Source organism: Falco punctatus (assembly GCF_963210335.1).
Source record: "Falco punctatus genome assembly, chromosome: Z".
Classification (NCBI taxonomy): domain Eukaryota; kingdom Metazoa; phylum Chordata; class Aves; order Falconiformes; family Falconidae; genus Falco; species Falco punctatus.
In genome coordinates this window covers 23,281,618-23,300,713 of record NC_137586.1, presented here as the reverse complement: position 1 = coordinate 23,300,713, position 19,096 = coordinate 23,281,618, and the positions used below count along the sequence as shown (strand labels likewise).

The 19,096-nt window shown below is 37.6% G+C and overlaps 1 protein-coding gene across 1 annotated transcript in view; it reads right to left on the bottom strand.

Annotated features, from left to right (window-relative positions):
* Window positions 1-260: 260 nt before the first annotated feature.
* The window catches only part of RGS7BP (regulator of G protein signaling 7 binding protein), a 53,686-nt gene continuing 34,850 nt past the window's right edge, over window positions 261-19,096 (bottom strand). The window contains exons 3-6 of the mRNA XM_080372860.1: window positions 16,275-16,405; window positions 6,288-6,435; window positions 5,514-5,584; window positions 261-1,274 (exon numbers count right to left, since the gene is read on the bottom strand). Coding sequence (XP_080228986.1) covers window positions 1,183-1,274; window positions 5,514-5,584; window positions 6,288-6,435; window positions 16,275-16,405 — 442 coding nt within the window. The 3' untranslated portion in view covers window positions 261-1,182. The remainder of the gene's footprint in view (window positions 1,275-5,513; window positions 5,585-6,287; window positions 6,436-16,274; window positions 16,406-19,096) is intronic.

Genomic DNA, 19,096 nt, shown 5'->3' with positions numbered 1-19,096 from the left:
TTCATAGTGTTGCAGTCTAGCACGAGTTTAGTTCTGGTGTCTTGCCTATCATCCTGAAATTATCAGTAACATGAGTCTGACTCATTCGTATCTACTGCTGCTACTAGCTGCCATTTTAGCATTTATATATTCATCCTGATTTTTTATCTTTTTAAACAAGCTCCTTGAAATGGAAAAATTACCAAAACCTTGCGTACTATTCAGAAAAAAAAATCAGAAAAAAAGAGACATATTCCAGCAATACAACTAGAAACAAGACATTTAATTTAAATAAAAAACTTTATTAACAATGTAAAACTTTTAATATCTTACAGTCTCAGATAATTCTGGCATGCCCTATAAGAGTTAATACTTAGTGATATGCAGACAGCATGCTTTGAATTGTACTGGAAACAAAATGGGTTGGTGTTGTGGTTTACATTGTTTATTTTAATACACCTTCTTTTAATAAATTCTTTATTTTTCCAAAAAGCTTGTAGAGATACTATCTGCTTAAAAGGAAATCTGTTGCTTCTATGCATTGTACAGTATGTAGATATTATGATTCCTCTGTATTTACAAGTTCTAAGTATTTTCATATATGGTTTGTGTATCATAAATTAAGATATTTTTCTATGAAGCTTTTAAATTGAGATATAGTGGAAGACTAAATATGAATGAGAGCACAAAAAGCAACTGGAGATTTTGTGCAAATTCTGTTACAATATTGTTTAAATGTTTTAGAACTTTAATACTTTTGCTGTTAAATAGTTTTCTATGCTTAAAGACTGTTAGAATATGATCCAAGTTATTTACTATGATACTAGTAAGAGTACTGTACTATGCACGAACTTTTAGCTGCAGTTCAAACAATAAAAAAAACTTCAAAATTATCAATTAACCATAATTCATGTGTCTTTTCTCCAAGTGGTTAAAAGTAAGCATGCAAAACATACTTTAAAAAGTTTTAAAAACATTCTTAGTTATGCTAGATCTATTCCACAGCTGGTTTTTGACCACCGCAACTTTAAACTATTAAAACCCTTATTCTGAAAAGGGGGATGGAGCAGAAGAGAAAAAGGAATAGGCTAGTGTAGAAAATGTACTTTATAATCAAGAATAGCAACGTTCATCTTTTCAGTGGTCAAATAATAGTGATTTAATCAAAGTTATGATTTTCTTGGTGCTTCTGTGATTAATCTTCTAACTTGAGACAAGACAACACAGTCCAAAGAATCTTCGCTTCCGTCTTCTTACCAATGGATACGGTGTCAAGTTTAGGAGGCTGCTATCATCTGTGATGAAAAAACCCACATTTTAATACAAGCATGTATGCATACAAAACAGTTTATATAATTTATGTGTCCTAAAAGCACCTGCTTGATTAAATAATAGATCCCATTGTTCTATGCAGAGAATCATGGAACGGTGTGGGTTGAAAGGGACCTTAAAGATCTAGTTCCAACCCCCCTTCCATGGGCAGGGACACCTTCCAGTAGACCAGGTTGCTCAGAGCCACATCCAATGTGGCCTTGAATACTTCCAGGGAGAGGGCATCCACTTCTCTGGGCAAGCTCTTCCAGTGTCTTATCACCATCACAGTAAAGAATTTCTTCCTTCTATCTAATCTAAATCTACCCCCTTTTGGTTTAAAACCAGCACCCCTTGTCCTGTCACTACATGCCATTGGAAAAAGTCCCTCTCCAGCTTTCCTGTAGGCCCCCTTTAGGTACTGGAAGGCTGCTATAAGGTCTCCCTGGAGCCTTCTCTTCTCCAGGCTGAACAATCCCAGCTGTCTCAGCTTTTCTTCACAGGAGAGGTGCTGCAGCCCCCTGATCAACTTTGCAGCCCTCCTCTGGACTAGCTCCAACAGGTTCATGTCCTTTTTTTGTTGGGGGCTCCAGAACTGGATGCAGTACTCCAGGTGGGGTCTCACCAGAGTGGAGTAGAGGGGAGAATCACCTCCCTTGATTGTGATCAAAGCCACGCTTCTTTTGATGCAGCCTAGGATAGAGTTGGCTTTCTGGGCTGCAAGTGCACATTGTCAGGTCATGTTGAGTATTTTGTCCACCAACAGCGCCCAACATGATCCTTCTCCTCAGGGTGGCTCTCAGTCCATTCTCCACCCAGCCTGTATTGTTTCTGGGATTTGCCCCAATCCAGGCGCAAGACCTTGCACTTGGCTTTGTTGAACTTCATGAGGTTCACTTGGGCCCACCTCTCAAGCCCTTCAAGGTCCCTCTGGATGGCATCCCTTCCCTCCAGCATGTTGACCACACTGCACAGCTTGGTGGTGTTGGCAAACTTTTGGGGGGTGCACTCAATCCCACTGCACATGTCACTGACAAAGATACTGAACAGTACTAGTCCCAGCAAGGATCCCTGAGGAACAGCACTCATCACCAGTCAACACTTGGGACATTGAGCCATTGACCACAACTCTTTGAGTGTGACCATCCAGCCAATTCCTTATTGAGTGAGTGGTCTGCCCAACCATGTCTCTCTGGTTTAGAGACAAGGATGTTATGCGAGATAGCTTTGCACAAGTCCAGGTAGATGATGTCCGTCACTTTTCCCTCATCCATCAATGCTGTAACCCTGTCATAGAAGGCCACCAAATTTGTTAGACACATCTTGCCCTTAGTGATGCCATGTTGGCTGTCACCAATTACCTCCTTATTTCCCATGTGCCTCAGCATAGTTGCCAGGAAGATCTGTTCCATGCTCTTCCTAGGCATGAAATGAGACTGACTGGCTTGTAGTTTCCCGAGGCTTCCTTATTTCGCTTTTTAAAAATGGGGGTTAATGTGTCCACTTTTCCAATCTGTGGGAACTTCAATGGACTTCCACAGCTTCTCAGATATGATGGATAGTGGCGTAGCCACTTCACTTGCCAGTTCCCTCAGGACCAGTGGATGCATCTTATCAGGTCTCATGGACTTGTGCACCTTCACGTTCCTCAGATGGTCTCGAACCTAATCTTCTCCTGCAGTGTGTGGTTCTTCATTACCCAGTCCCTGTCTTTGCCTTCTGCAACTTGGGTGGTATGGCTGGAGCACTTGCAGGTGACGAGCGAGGCAAAAAAGTCATTGACTACCTCAGCCTTCTCCTAGAGCAAATAATAACCTGAATTTTGTATATAAGAGTCTTACAATGCTAATTATCAGGATCTCCATGATAAGGTCATAGAAATTTTGGCAGGAAGAATACCAGTTTCATGATGAAATCTAAATGAAATTACACCTCCAGTACTGGGACACCTAAGCCACAATATTCTTGCATGGATGAATAATGTTAGGGTCCCAAAGAAAACCTAAACATAAGTAGCTTGAGAACTTGTAGATACACAAGTTTGGGAATAGTGATCCTAAGGTTAAATTCTGGCTTAATTTAAACATTAAAAAATCAAACCAAAAGACACCCAGATGTTATTGGGTGGCTGTCTGTGCACATTAGGGAGATTTTCCATTTAAAACTGCAACACTGGAACATCTTGGAACATCAAGAGAAAAAGCATTTGTCTGGGAAAGTTAGCACAATATGCTCATCCTGTTTCTGGTTAGCCTTCTGCATTTCATATAAAAACTTTTAAAATCCCTACAAAACATGTATATTAGTGTCTATACTTATGTTACCTCAGGTACTATCAGCAAGCTACCTTGCAAAATCTTTAGAATTCACTTTGAATTTGAGCCATCTTCAGGCATGGTTTCAGGCCAGGAGCTATGCCTCATTATGTTCCTATTCTGGTTACATCAGAGGCCTAGTTTTGATTGTAGTTCTAAACACTACTGTAATACAAATACTTAACTATAAGAACATACATAAGAGACCATTTAACACTGTGACTCAAGCTTACAAACCACACCAACTAAATTTCCTAGCATAGTAACTCCTGCTGTCACTTAAGAGAATTCCATACAAAAATCAGGTCTGTGAGCAGTCAGTAACATTATGTAAAGCTTTTGTGGACTTGCAATATTAACTCTGTTCCAGCTATTCCTGAAATCAACAGCAAAACAGTCATTCATTTGCTGAAAGCAGGATCAGGTCTTGTAAAGATCAGCTTATTCAATGGCATTCATTCACCTCATAATCATTCTCTTAAACAGTGCCTGTAATTCAAATACATGTCAAAATTACAGTCCAGATCATATTAATTACCTATAATGATGTTTGTTTGTTCTATATAATGTTATTTAGCTTTAATTAATTAAAGGTCTTGGAACATTCTGAAAATCTGAAGTGCTGTATGAATGATGATTATGACTGTCCATTCCTGAAACATCCATTCTCAGAGGTCATCTATAAACTATGATCACAGTTGGAGTCTGTTGGAGCTGCAAAACACCATTTATGATTACCTGATCCTGGGGCATGTCTCAGAGCTTTTAAACTCTGGCTGACATATTTCCCATTCTGGTGCACAGGTGATCAGTGATTTTCTGGCCAATGCTGAAGGGCAGCATAGACACCAGACAGCAAAGAAAAATTCTGCACACATAGATACTGAATACATCTATGTTCTGAATTCAAGTATCTATATGCTTTATATCTTCCAAATTTGTCTTTTTGTTCCTTATTTCACCACATCATGCTCCTTCCTTCTAGGCTAGGCACAGACTTTATGGCATTTTTCCAGTCTCTGCAACGGCACATCTGTATCATGTACCATAAGCAATCCCCTTTCTCCTTTCATAGTTTTCCATCAAGCCATCCTTCCATAAACTGTTAATTGTGTAATGAATTAATCCATTCTGTCTTAATCTCTTACCATATTATGATGAATGCTAGACTACTTAGTTACTTGGGGCAAGATCTAGGACATATCAGCCATACTTAGCTGCCACTGTGCAAAGACTAGAGAGCATTTAAGAAATACACATTATCAAGAAAAAAATCAAAAAGGAAATACTGTTTTAATGCTGTTTACATGAAGAAAAGAGAGTCCCTGTACATGTAGAATATTTAATGTCACTGGGCCACAAAATGAAGGCCTATTGCTAAATACATGCATAGGATGGCGATACTACCCCTCTGTGCATTTGTATGAGATGCCTTATAGCTGGCTACTGGCCAGGAAAAGCAGGCTGTTAGCAAACTCAAGACACATATCTTCTCTGCATAGAGTCAGTGTCATGTCACAGAAGCTACAAGCCTTGTAGGGGCAAAGCAAACCCCATCACTCAGTAGGATCCCTATCATAGACTGTGCAATTTACACCTTCTTTTCCTTTGAAAAAGCAAGCATCCTGACACAGGGAATTAGTTGTGCTGCTGCCTTCATGTCACCAGGAAAAGTCTATTATTTTATCTATAGACATTATATCTATAAAAGTCCAGAATACCTCATGTGAAACTTGAGAGGCCAAAGTTCAGATACTAAATTCTGTCTAATGAATCACTAGGGAAGAGATTTCACTTATATTTTCCTTTTTGTAACTTCCATAAAAAAACCCTCTAGATTTTTCAGAATGGAAGGAAAACCCCTTAATTATCTTAATTTTCCTTACATGAAGAAAATACAAAACCTACCTTGATTTTTCAGTGGTAAAGGCATAGTCTCCCTGAGTTTACTTAAAAGGTTTTTCATTTCCCTCATATCTCTGTGGAAGCAAAAGTTGAAAGAGATACAATAGAACAGCAGTTGAAGACTGAATGGGGAATGGGTCACAGTATAGCTTTAGGTGCTGAAATAATGGTGGAATAAATACAAGATCTATTGGGCAAGTATTTGGTTTACATACATGTATCAGATGATGCATACCAAAATAAAGGGCAGTAGATTTAGTAAGGGAGAACTTTCAACTTAATAAAGGAGTCTTTCAACTGCACAGTTGAGAGGGTAAGAGAAGTCCACCTTCAGAAACCTGTGGATGATGTTCCCCTCCCCTCCTAAGGCTTCCACATTTGTAACTACAGGCAGAAACAAGTGAAATGAACTATATTCTATGCTTTCAATTTATGAATCCAGAACCGGAAGCCCGCAGATTTCAGGAACAAAATCAGAAACCACTCAATGTGAGACAAAAGCTGCCTCTTCTAGAGAATGTGGCCCGCTGCAACATAATTTTCCACCCTTTGTTTTTGACAATTACCCTCTGGTAATTAGCCTAATTAAGAATGACACTTCTCTCTGTCCTTCTTTTAGAAGTGGTTCTCAGATAGGTTAAATGTAACAGAAACATTAACAGGATATTTAGTTTACTAATACCTTTTATAGTAGCAACACTGGCTGTCTAATTGGAAAAGACCAAATAAACCCGAGACAGAAGCTTGTTTTATTTAGGGATGAAGTGCTACACATACCTTTCAGTGTTTTCAATATCTGTGGAAACCTGCCATAAATGCTGTTGAATATCTGTTGGTGATGATGATGTGTCTTCTAAAATAGGTACTTCGGAACTCTCCTCCACTTTAGTATCTAGGATCTTGGGTGGAGCACAAGGATCTTTTCCTTTAAAATATTTAAACAAAACATACATTCCCATTATTTATCAATTAAAATTATACTTAGATTCTATCACTGATGTTTTGATCTTGATCTTGCACAGTATAAATGAAGAGACTGACGAATGCAAACTCTGAATAAGAACTGTTCAGAAAGACAGCAGACCACACCAATCTGCTAATCAGAGTGCTGCTATATGTTACTCTTACCAAACAAAACTAAGTGAACTCCCACACAGGCATGTGTGGACCTTAGAATTTTACATAGTGAGTATTATGAAGGGTTTCAGTTAAACTCCAGTGGCTTACACGTGACATGAAAATAAGAGTCAGAGAGGGCAAACCAGAACAAAGGAAGCAAATAAACTACAGCATACATTCTGAAAGCAACTTCAAAAACTCTGATGCTGAACAACATTGCGACCCATGCCTCCTAGTACTACAGCAATACTAAGGGAAAACACGAAAACGTGCAGTTCTTTACTTGGTGATTTTAAAAGTGCTACATAGCTGCCACTACTCACAACCCAATATGCATTATATTCTGAATTTTCATGCTTACACTTGCTTAATTCATGCTCACTATATGAAAATGAAGTGCAGTGTCAGACTTGAATGGGGTCTTCACAGATTTGCCAGGGCTTTTGTCAGGGAGAGAATGGAATAAAGGATGTGGACCATGACAGTAGAGCATGCAAGAGTTAAGTGTTGGTGGGATTTTTTGGTGTCCTTGCAAACCTCCTGTGGACTGTCTGACAGTATTCCTTTTCTGTAGTGACAAGTACAGTCCTGGCACCAAATAAATTTAAATGAGAAAATTCAAACTGGAGCGCATCCCAGATGCGTTATTGAGAAGTTAATTTTTTTCCCTTTCTGACTTATGAAATGGAGTGAAAAATCTCAGAAAGAAACAAAACTTTCCAAAAACGGAGAAAAAAAGTCAATGTTTAAGCCAGTGGTATGAAGAGTTGAGTAGCAAAATGTTTTTCCATCTGACAATTTTTGCAATTTGAAAAATTTTCACATTGGGATGAACCTGAGTAGTTCCTATAAGGTTTGACAAAAGAACAGAAAGACAAAGAACAGCTAATACAGTAGTGGTCACTTAGCCCATTTTTCTGGGACACTAGAGACCAAGGCTGCCAACAATGCTATATTACTTTTCCACAACACATAAAAGTATCCCCACTATCAGGCTTGTAACCCTGTTGTTTTTTTTTTTTAAACTAGATCTTAAAATCCCTGGATCTTAAGAAACTCCTTTTGGGCACATTCTCTAGCTATTGTATTCTGGTAAATTATTCTTTTGCTGAAAAAAAACCCATATTCTTAGCTACTTGTCTGAATGCCAAACTAGACATTACTTACACTACAGAAGATAACTTTCTTAATGTTTTCATTACTCTTTGAGCCAGTAGGAAGCCCTTTTCCTTGCTTTGCCCCCAGCTAAGTCATCTATGATCCCAAGAGGTTGCATGACCTGACATAACAAGTTTGTCATCTATAAAAGAATGATGTTCAGCATCCCTTCTCTGCTGCTTACTTTGGCACCCACTGCTAACTTCTGCTTTGCCAGATCTCTGTGAGCCACTTTAACTCATCAAATGGTAGAAGATTAGGCCAATAAAAAGGAAAAGTAAAATGTGACGTTTTCTGATGTTGCATTGATTTAAGTCAGGTCAGCAAAGCACCCTACATGTGTGAGAGCAAGAGCCACAGGAGGATGAGGATCCCATGGCCAGAATCAGTGGAAGGGGGAAAGAAGTGAAGGCGTGATAAGGAAGGGGAGACAGAGAGGAAGGGTCGAGATCTTTCTGGTGGTAACAAGCTATTATGCTAACTCAATTGCTTGTGGAACAGCAGCCTAAACCTAATTTCTAGATTATATGTTTTACTCAGTATCACCTTGTAGGTATAACTTTTTAATTTTTCTAGTTCTTAACTGCAGCTTATGCTGTTATTTGAAGGCAGCTCATATTGTTCAATTTTGTTAATTTCTGTAAGTTTCATTATTTATTACTTCTTCCATTACAAAAAGCGCACAACACACATACTGTTACCAATATATCTCAAAGACCACTTCTTTGTAAAAGAGGTTGCCCCAGGGAAACGATCTAATTTGCAACTAATATCTGAAGGTGTTACTGCTGGACTAGGTATTAGTTAATTCTCCCATTATTTTGAACTGTTATGTTGGAACTCTGACCTGACCTTCGGTGACATGCTGTCAAGAACAACCCTGTCTATAGATGCATCCTTCAGGGATGTGAAAGGTGTTTCAATGGAAACAATAAAAATGCTAGATGAAATAACAGTAAAGGTTCTTTTTTGCAACTTGAAAGCAGAAGCACTGAGGCTTAATGTTCTTTTTGTTAGCACAAAGGCAAGGTCTTGCACATTTAGCAGAATGAATGGTGCAGATTTCAACTGAAAAGAGTTCTTTACCAGTAATTCTGTTGTATATGAACAATTCATGAAGGCTTTCTTGAATTTCAGAGCATCTGCTCAATCACTCGAAAACTGTTAAAGAATCACGTAGTCATAAAGGCTTTGCCTGAATAATGTATATGACTCAGACTTAACATTTCTACATGGTATAGCATGTAGGGAAACAAGCTTTTTGATCTTCTCATCCTTGTAGTGGCAGTAAGGGTAGCTTTTGTATTACACATTCTTAAAGTAGGGATATGAACCATAAAATTTACTTTCAACTTACTCAACAGACTTTCATTAATTTCAGTTGGAGTTTGATCATGCATGCAGTGTTGTCCGAAGTATCCACATACACTTGCTGTTCTTGCCAGTTGACTAGACAGAGTACTGTCTTCTAGCCTATGCTATATGCTATAAATTCATCATATAATTTTTATTTAAAGGAGCAGAAAATGCCTTTGGTATGAAATTAATTTAATTAAATAATGCTGAAGATCAAGCTTGAGTGAGGATAAATATAAGGGCAGAAAATTGTCAGTTCAGTAAGGTTACATACATCATCTGTGACCACTACGCTTTATGTGTCTCACCTGTTGTGCTCCTTACTGTTTCTGTGGTGACCTCTGTGTTTGCTTCAGTTGTGCTACCTTATGCGCCTACTTTTAGTAATCACCTACTTCGCAGAGAAACTTACACAATGAAAAAAACATCTATTATAGGTGCCTCAGAGCTAGTCAGATTTCACTGCAGATGAACTGAAAACATCTTTGAGGGGAGTAACAGAATTTAACAAAGCTGAGAGAAGCCCTCTCTCAAAAAGAAGGCAGCATTTGCATCAGAATTCTAACAATTCTGATTGGCAATTGGCCATTAAGGATAAATGCACAAGCTATAGATCACAGCTAAGGTAAATGAAAAGGAGAACATAAGAAGGGGAGTAGGAAAGAATTGTGCAGAAAGTAAAAAAGAGATGTGGCAAATACGGCTAACAGCCTGATCAACATTCCTGACTTATGCTTGGGACCTTCAGAACTCATAGACTGTCTCACTGGAAATATTATTAAGGAAAATGCAACAGGAGCAACAACTCTGTGATAGAAATTGTTTTCCTCCTTCCATGCCTGTTTTTTGTTCTATTTAGTTTGGCCTCTTCACGGTGTCCACATGACAATGGGTGGTTCTCCGGATTTTTTCAATGCTTGTTTCTCCACACCTGTGTGCTTCTCTTCTCTCCCATACCTTATCCCTCTTGTGTAATATGTGTAAGTGATTACACATATCTTCCAGTCTTTAAATAGAATTGAGATTGTAGTACATCCATTAAACAACCCTGCCTTTCTGCTTCAAAATTCTGAATAGCATGTAATTTAAACAAAGTCAAATAAAACAAAAATCCCTTTACTAAGCGTAGGGTCTATTTTTGTAATCTCCAATATAAGCTATCACAGGCTCTTACACACTATTTTAGGGAAATACATGTTGTTATTGCAAAACATATTGGAAAAACAGCAGTTATGCTCTGAACCTCTCATATGGCACATGATACACAGTTATCTGTGATTTGTTATCATTCTGATGTGCCAACAATGCAGGAATGAGTTCAGTCTGAATTTACATCACAAAAGCCTAATGATTTTCCCATAAGACTCAATTCTTCCCTTTCTTACTTAAGTATTCAGCTGGTATGATTCTGCCCTCGGCTACATTTATTTAAGTCACATGGGGACCACACATCACAATTACAGTGACGGAACTGTAATTTTTTCTTCAAGGCTTCCAAATAGGCTTACGGTAAGAATAAACAATATATAGGTTATAAGTGTTAAAGTATTTTGCATCTTGTTCTGAGAAATTATTAAAGTATAAACATTAAGAAAAAACACACAGGAAAAAAAAAAAAAACACTCTGAGGCCAAGAAACTGTAACATTCTGGGAATCTAATGTATCCTGGACTCATTTTTTCCCATAGATATTCAAATTCTACTAAAATGACTGGAGCTATGTGGAAATAACTGGCAGCAGGAATTACCTCTCCATGTGTGTACGTTTTTTTTTCCAGCAAGTTACAAACAATATAACAGGTTGAACTGATTCTGGACCATAATAATGATATTCTTATAACTACAGATGAGCAGTGACTTATTTTGTTCAAACTCAGCCTAAATGACAACCAGTTTCAAACCTTGTTCTTCTCTGACAAGGTAGCTTTAACTAATTTTACAGCATGTTTTCAGCTCTGGAAAACACCTCCAGCTAATTTTAACTGTCCCCTCTTGCCTTTGATTTGTTATATGGGCTTATTCCCTTAACTACTACAACGAGTGCCTTGTGCATAGCTAGCTAATAGAATGAATTCAATCTCCAGTTTACGGTTTTTTAAGACATCTTCTAATATATGTATTGATATAACCAAACAAGTCAATTGTATCTGTAGAGCATCCTAAGAAATTAATAGTTTCTATATAAACATTTATAGACATTAGATTTCCATAATGTACACTTTCACAGTGACATGCTATAATGATCCAATTATAATAATAATATTTTACAGTTTCTAACAATGAAAGGAATATGTCATTATTGTGGAAACACGAATCCGCAAAGCACTTTTATCTGTTATGTTTACATACTAAAAATGCAATGAAGTTCTTTATAAGGTATCAGTGAAAACCTTTGACCCCAAAATATTTGTGGCTGAATACAGCAATGTATGCTGAAGTGTACTTAAGAACTCTGAGGTAGTTCTAAGTTTTCTCAGTGTGGGACCTTGACAACCTCTGTATTAATCTGGAAAAAGCATAATCACATTCAGCAGCTTCCATGGACAGAAATTATGCCAACTACTTCCTCTAAGACTTTGCTAGCTAAGCCACACTTTGATTATTTAATCCAAAGAATAGTCAATGTTGGGAACATGCAATGGCAATAAAGTAGACATATAACATTTAAAGGAATTGGAGCTGAATTTTGTAAACACTTCAGAGGGGTACCTAAGCTCCTTTGGAGTATCTTACTTTCCATGAAACTCTTAATTCAAATTTTAGTAAGTATTACTAGGTTTAAGAACTGTGTTTGACAGTGCTCCCCAAGGCACAAAGCTATGTAATTCAAATGATGCAGGGGAAAAAATAAAAGCAAAACCAAAATTATGAAAGAAGCTGCAGGCCCATCTGTTGCTTGACAAAGTCTAAGATGATTCTATCTAGTGAAGTTCTGCCAGAGTGTGATAATGATGCAGAAGAAAACTAGGTGAACAAATGCAGTGAGAAGTTTCAGAAGTTTGCCTGGAAGAGCTGGGACATGAGCTACCATTTCCCGTATCTGCCACTCCCCACCCCTCAATAGGTCTTTGCTGTAGTTATCTCCAACAGGTATTTGCTATGTCAAAAGGGACAGCAAGATCCTTAAAACCATCATATTAGGGACTGCAGGAAGAGACAGGAGAGTTTCTCAGAGTGCTACTCTGAAAAATGGACTCTATATGTACCCAAAGTTTTCATGGGATCCTATTCAAGTTGTTTAAACTCAGAACCTCAAAATAGTTATTGACAAAGTATTTCTAATTGTCTGGTTGCTCAACCCAGAGACTCTTTGTGCTCAGCTGCACATGAAGCTACTGAAAAATTATTCTATGAACACACAGCACTGCATAAAGTGCACTGCAATCTCAGATTCTAAATTAGCAATCCTAATCTCTCTTTGTTCCTTCCTTACAATGGGAAAAATTGCTGCTACCTCACTACTCAAGGCTGTTCTGAAGACATTCCCATCAGTGTATGAGTTACTGAGAAAGGTCTGAGGAAGAGAAGGATTTTGCCTTTAGCACAGAACTGTGTGCAATAAATACATGACACTGAACAATTAGGATAAAAGAAAGATGTATGCACAAGTAAATGTTGCCAAATTAGTTAGCCAAGTTAGTTAGCTAGACTCTTGGGATTGTGGAAAAAGTAATAAAATACATAATCAGGTAACAAAAGTCATGGTAACTACAAAAAGCTTGAATTAAAGCTACTTGAGCACATTTCACTGTGTCCTCTGCAAACTTTCTGAATGTTGAACTTTGCAATCATAACATATTTTCAGCATTGGGTTTTTGTGGTGTATGTGTCTTAGAAAAAATTTATTAGAGAGCACTTACCTCTGTTTACTTACTGCATAACACAGCTGGAAATATTAATGGCTTTTGGCCCCGCTATGACTGTTATATCTCAAAGAAATAAAACTATCAGACTTTTCTAGCAGAGGTTGTATGACAGCAGTAAATTAATCTAAACCACTGTAAATGTGCAAGGCCTTTCTGTACAGGAAGCTTGATATATACTATAGAGTATATATAGGAATGTTTGTTCAGTAGAACAGAAAGATAAGAAAATATGAGAAGATCAGTGATGTGAAAGTGAAAATATTCAAAGCTCAGCCCTTCAGATCATCGTGTAGCATTTCAGGGAGCACTGGCTGAGTTTCTCTTGGGAAAAGAGCATCAGCATCAGTCCACTGCCTTAACTTTATCAGTTCTATAGTATGGTTCAATACGTCTGGTCAAGATACCAGTATCCACGTTACTACCAATTAGCTGCAAGTTGCTGAGAACAGCCTGCATGTCATTCTACCTGAATCTCTGCTGGCTCCCAAGTGAAAACATAAATAGGTGAAATCTCATGGAAGATTTAAAAAACTAACAAACCACTTACCCAACAGGTAAGAGGATTAGAAAATGGAAAATATTACATCCAAATGGAAAATACCTTAAAAAATGAGCTTTAAGACACAGGAAGAACATCATACACAATAATTTATGAATTAAGCAAATTTTCTAAGGGTAGTACTCTTCATACACAAGGAAAAGAATATTTTTTTAATATGGTCACTTGGTGAAAAACTAGACAGGTGAAAAAATAAAAAAGCTATATATGAACAGCAACACAATATATTTTATAATGGTGAAATTATCATTCCTTTCATTCCTAGAGATAAATTTCTGCATTTTGCCTACACTGCAGTTCCATTTGCCCTAAGTAAAGGAATTAAAGAAAGGTATGGGTTCATTCTACTCCTTGGAAAATAATATGTTTTGGCAGAACACAGAATAACTATGTTTCAAGGTCACTTAGTCTAATACCCTAGTGATAGCATGGCCAACTTGCATCAGATTGCTCAAGGCTCTTAGTATTACCAGTATCTCCAAGGATGGAGATTACACAGCCTCTTTGGGTGCCTATTCTAGTATATGACTACCTTCAATGTGAAAAAATATTTAACACATAACTGGAATTTCCCTTGTTGCATGATGCTTTTACAATACTTCTAGGTGTTGTAAATACCAAGTATTTAATATACAAGAGCAATGTTCTATTGGTTCAGTTCCAAAATTAAAAATATTTGAATCTCTGTGATTATAGAATTTTTGCCTATTACGATTTTTTTTCAAAGAATGTCAGAAAAACTTGGAGCCAAGTCTCTATATGGATATAGGCCAAAAATTACTCTATTTAGCAATGGCAGAACAGCTACTATGACTTCTTCTATGGTAAGATGATGAACCAGTGTATATCAAAAGTACTGCCAGATAGGAACTAAGCTGGCCCATAGTGTAATGCTGTAATTCATCTTATTCAAGTTTAGACATCTAGTTGGTGTTTAGTTTAAGTTATTAATGTAGTCTCCATACAGAGGTAAAAAGGAGAAAGAAGACATATCAGGGTTACTCAGGTCACTTCAGGCTACTTTCTTTTCTGCAATTACAGATAGTGGTTTGACAACTGTAGCCAATGCTAGGAAATGTAGCACAATAAAAAATTATGATTAATTTTAGCAGCTATTGGGATGTTGTTATACAATGTCTCTGTTACTTCTGTCTCTTCCTATTTTATAGATTTCTTTCCAACATGAGAAAATCACTGAGAAGCTCAGTTGAGCAGTTAAAAAGCTCCAGTTCTTAACTTCATATCAAAAATACCAGTGGCTTTAGCTGTATCCTATAGCTAGATGTGAAAAAAACATTATGGGATCTTTCAACATGACAGGAAGTACGTAAGGTTCATTACAAAATCATCATCACAGTTCACTACAGAACTTTGTCTTGTCTTTAACTAGTATATTCTGCTGAGATACTATCTGGGGAAAAAGTAGTTAGAATCAGCACAGATATAGTCCCAATCAGTGTATGCCACCACTGAGTAACAGAGGTTACAATGCCCCTATTTAGTAAATTATCTGCATTTCTACATCTTCCTTTCAGTAGGTGGCTAATCATATATATAATCATTAGAAAGATGCATTTTCACTAAAGCAAGGACATCTCCTTTGTGTGTAAAAATACTCTATGAGGTAGATATTAGTTCTGCATCTAGCATCTAGTTTTAGAAAGGTGGGCTGATTTTAGCTGTATTTATCTGTCTTATGCTATAAGCTGGCATTGCTGGGCAGTAAGGGATCAATTTAGTACTAAACCCATACCATATTGCTCCACAAAACACCTTCCCTCAAATATCATACCCAACAAATGCCTCTAATAAAATGACTAAGATAGTTTGCCCACCAATCTGACTAATGACAACTAAAACGTTTGGGACCACGCTTTTAAAAAAAATCTCAGACTTCTAAACTGTCAGGACATTAGTGATAGTACCTGATATGATATACCTCTGTAAGAATGATGATAATGAAACAGAAATACGGCTTTTCTTCAGTAGCTGAAAAGCTTCAGTGGTATAGTTCATTTTACAGTTTGGTGCTTGCTGTGGTTTAATTGTGGCTGGCAACTAAGCCCCACACAGCTCCTTGGTCACTTCCCCCCGGTTGGGATGAGGGAGAGAATCAGAAGGGTAAAAGTAGGAAAACTCATGGGTTGAGATAAAGACAGTTTAACAAGTAAAGTAAAAGCTGCGTAGGCAAGCAAAGTAAGGAATTCATTCACCACTCCCCATGGGCAGGCAGGGGTTCACCCACCTCCAGGAAAGCCGGGCTCCATCACCTGTAACAGTTATTTGGGAAGAAAAATGCCATCACTCCCAAGTCCCTCCCTTCCTTCTTCTCCCAGCTTTAAATGCTGAGCATGAGATCATATGGTATGGAACAGCCCTGTGGTCAGTTGGGGTCAGCTGTCCTGGCTGTGTCCCCTCCCGGCTTCTTGTGCACCCCCAGCCTGCTCGCTGGTGGGGTGGTGGGAGAAGCAGAAAAGGCCCTGGCTCTGTGTAAGCACTGATCAGCAGTGACAGAAACATCTCCATATTATCAGCACTGTTTTCAGCACAAACACAAAACATAGCCCCATACTAGCTACTATGAAGAAAAGTAAATCTATTGCAGCCAAAACCAGCACAGTGCTTTGTCTTTCATGAATACCAGTGCCTGCCCCAAAGACTGTAATCTTTTAAAACGAGTGTCTGTATATTTGTGCAATTCAATACCTTTCCGATGAAACTGCAGTGATCCTAGCAGACATATGGACTTCAGCATTTCTGTTGTGTACATTTCTAAGCAACACTGCAACTGGATGTATAGTCTACAGATTTCAGGATGAATTTCACCATCTTCTGGGCTGCAGTAAAGGAGAAAAAAAAGTAGTTAAGAATAGGACTGGAAGTATGTTTTTCATAAACTTAACTGTTTCTGTAAGTGCTAACCAAGGATTTACCCAGTCTTACCTGAGAATTAGGTTTTCAATGCTCCTTCCAAAGGTACTGTCAATAGGGAAGCATATGGTAAGACTGAAGATTTAGGATTTCAGCCATTACATGCTCAGACATTCTTGTTATTGGTTTGCTACATAGTGGTGTTAAATGGTAAGATAACCCTCAAAACTATATTTTGTAACTAGAGGAACCTGCTTTTCTAAATAAGCTGAATCTAATGGTACTTCTGAATATTACTGCTAAGAAATGAAAAAACATTTTCAGCATGTTTTCAGATTTCTAGCCTATGAATAATATAAATGAAGCTTTCACCATAAAAAGATTGCTAACGTTCTTTACAGTGATTGACCTTCCTATGGTTAAACTGATGCTTCAAAAGACCCTCCTGCATATGAAGTAGAAGTAGACTTGTGGATTTCCACACAGGAACAAAAGCAATTTATCTGACAAATTATGTGCAGCAACACTAGATTGGGCTGCTATGGTCAAATAATTCCTTAACACTAGTCTAGGCCAAAGGCTTTGAGACCTACAGCAGACAATGTCTACTTTAACCAGTAAAATAGGTTCTTTCTGACCTAAGGTAAGAGGTGATTATTTGCATCTAGATCCAGGGTCCACTCAAAATGTTAACTCCAGGTCTTTTGTTAAGAACAAAGCTTAAAGACTCAATTTTAAGGAAAATCCTATCAGTTTGTGTTGATACAGTCCTACTGAAGTTCGGTTCAAATGAATACTGAATAGCTAAGCATTTTAATTCCTCTGTTTGAGATTCGCCATTATTTCTAATGAAGGAGACCACACATTGCCTAGAAAGCATGCACCTTCTGCCACCAATTTCAGTGACACCAAGACTAGACTTAGTCATATCCCGGGGTAAGAAAATAGGTTCGGTATAAGGTAGGCCATGATGCGTGTGACTCAGTGAGTAGGAGAAAGGAGCAATCTTAAGGAACATTTGATGCAAGGACTTGCCATAATCTACCCCCAGTGAGTAAGAAACTGTGGTTTTCCAAGGCTCTCAAGGGTCCTCAAGGACAGGAGTCCCCCCAGGTGGCATCAGAACCTAAATGTGACCATGAAGGTTTCACAGAATTGGGAAGAACCTTCCTAAAAGGCAAAAGCAACCCTAGCACTTCCACAGCACATGAAGGAGGACTACTGGTGTTTGTACATGCCAATGAGACCTGCTAAGAACCACTGTAGTGGTAAGATGTACAATCAAGAATGTTTAAACAAGGAAAAAATGAAGTCAAAAAAGGAGAAAAAAAAAAAAGACAAGGTTGGAAAAGGCTGAAGATTGAAAAGAAATCATGCTAGACTTACATCAGAAGGAACGAAGGAAGATTGGTCCCACCTGCTAATTCATTACAAAACTGACTGGAGTACAAATTACAATTGCTGTGGTCCGTGTTACTTCAGGAGCAATACCATACACCTGCCCACCCCAGCAGCTTTATTTCTTTTGGCCAGACTATAATATGTGCACTTCTCTTAAGCCACATCTACATCTCTACTTTTAAAGTGAAGTCTCTTTTTGTTGACAAATTATACCATGCATGATATGCCATTTCCTGCATCTTGTCATAAATACAGAATAAAGCTATGGTGGCAGAACAAACAGCAATCACACTCAAGGATGTCTTTTCAGATGCTTCCTATAGTATTTATTCCTATCCTCAGTGATTCCGACTCTGAAAACATTTAATAACCTTAAGACCCTGAATAACTTTCCTGAAAAATTAAGATACCTGACAGATTTTGTTTATTCAGAATCAAGTCCTGTGCTGCGTATGAAAACACATGTTTCCTAGAAATGGATTCGTGCTGAAATCTCACATTCTTTTCAAAGGATAGGAATAACATACATATTTTTTTAGTGAGTGCACAAGCAGTAGTGTAACAAAATAAAGAATTATAGTTCTCAAATGCTGAAAATTATGCTTAGAAGACACACAGCATTATAACACACATACATGCAAACAAAATGGCTTTGGGATAAACTGAACTTCATTTTTTAAAGACTGTACTTACCTGCAAATTCCTCAAGACACTTAGAAGCTCTATTTATTACAATGTTTTACACTTTTTTACCTTGCATCAAGTATGTAGTACTTTTTATCTTGCATTGATACACAGTATCTAGTCCTGGTTTCACAAGAGTTAAATCTTAACTTTCTCTGCAGTTGCGTGTGCTGTTTCTTTCATTTGTAACCTACCTATTTGCTGTATGAACTCAATCTGTCATCACTTTGCTGATTAGAAATGGACTGTTCTCTCTGCATAAACAATAACCATAAATTTAATAGCATTTATTTTCAAATTGGCAGATGGCAAGAAGGGGCTTTAATGTAATCATATTGGTGTTAACCAAAGCAGATGAAACACATACTGCTTAGATATAAATTTGGTTTAGTATAAATCAGGAGCAATTTTTCAGAAGCAGACTGTTATTTCTAAATTGTACCAGCATTTTCAAGGCCAGATCTAGTCCTTTGTTTTGCATGTACTGCTCCTAATGATTTCAACATTTTTGGTAAAAGAGTTACTACAAAACTGGATGAATCTAGAGCAGAACAGGATTCTGATGTAAAAGG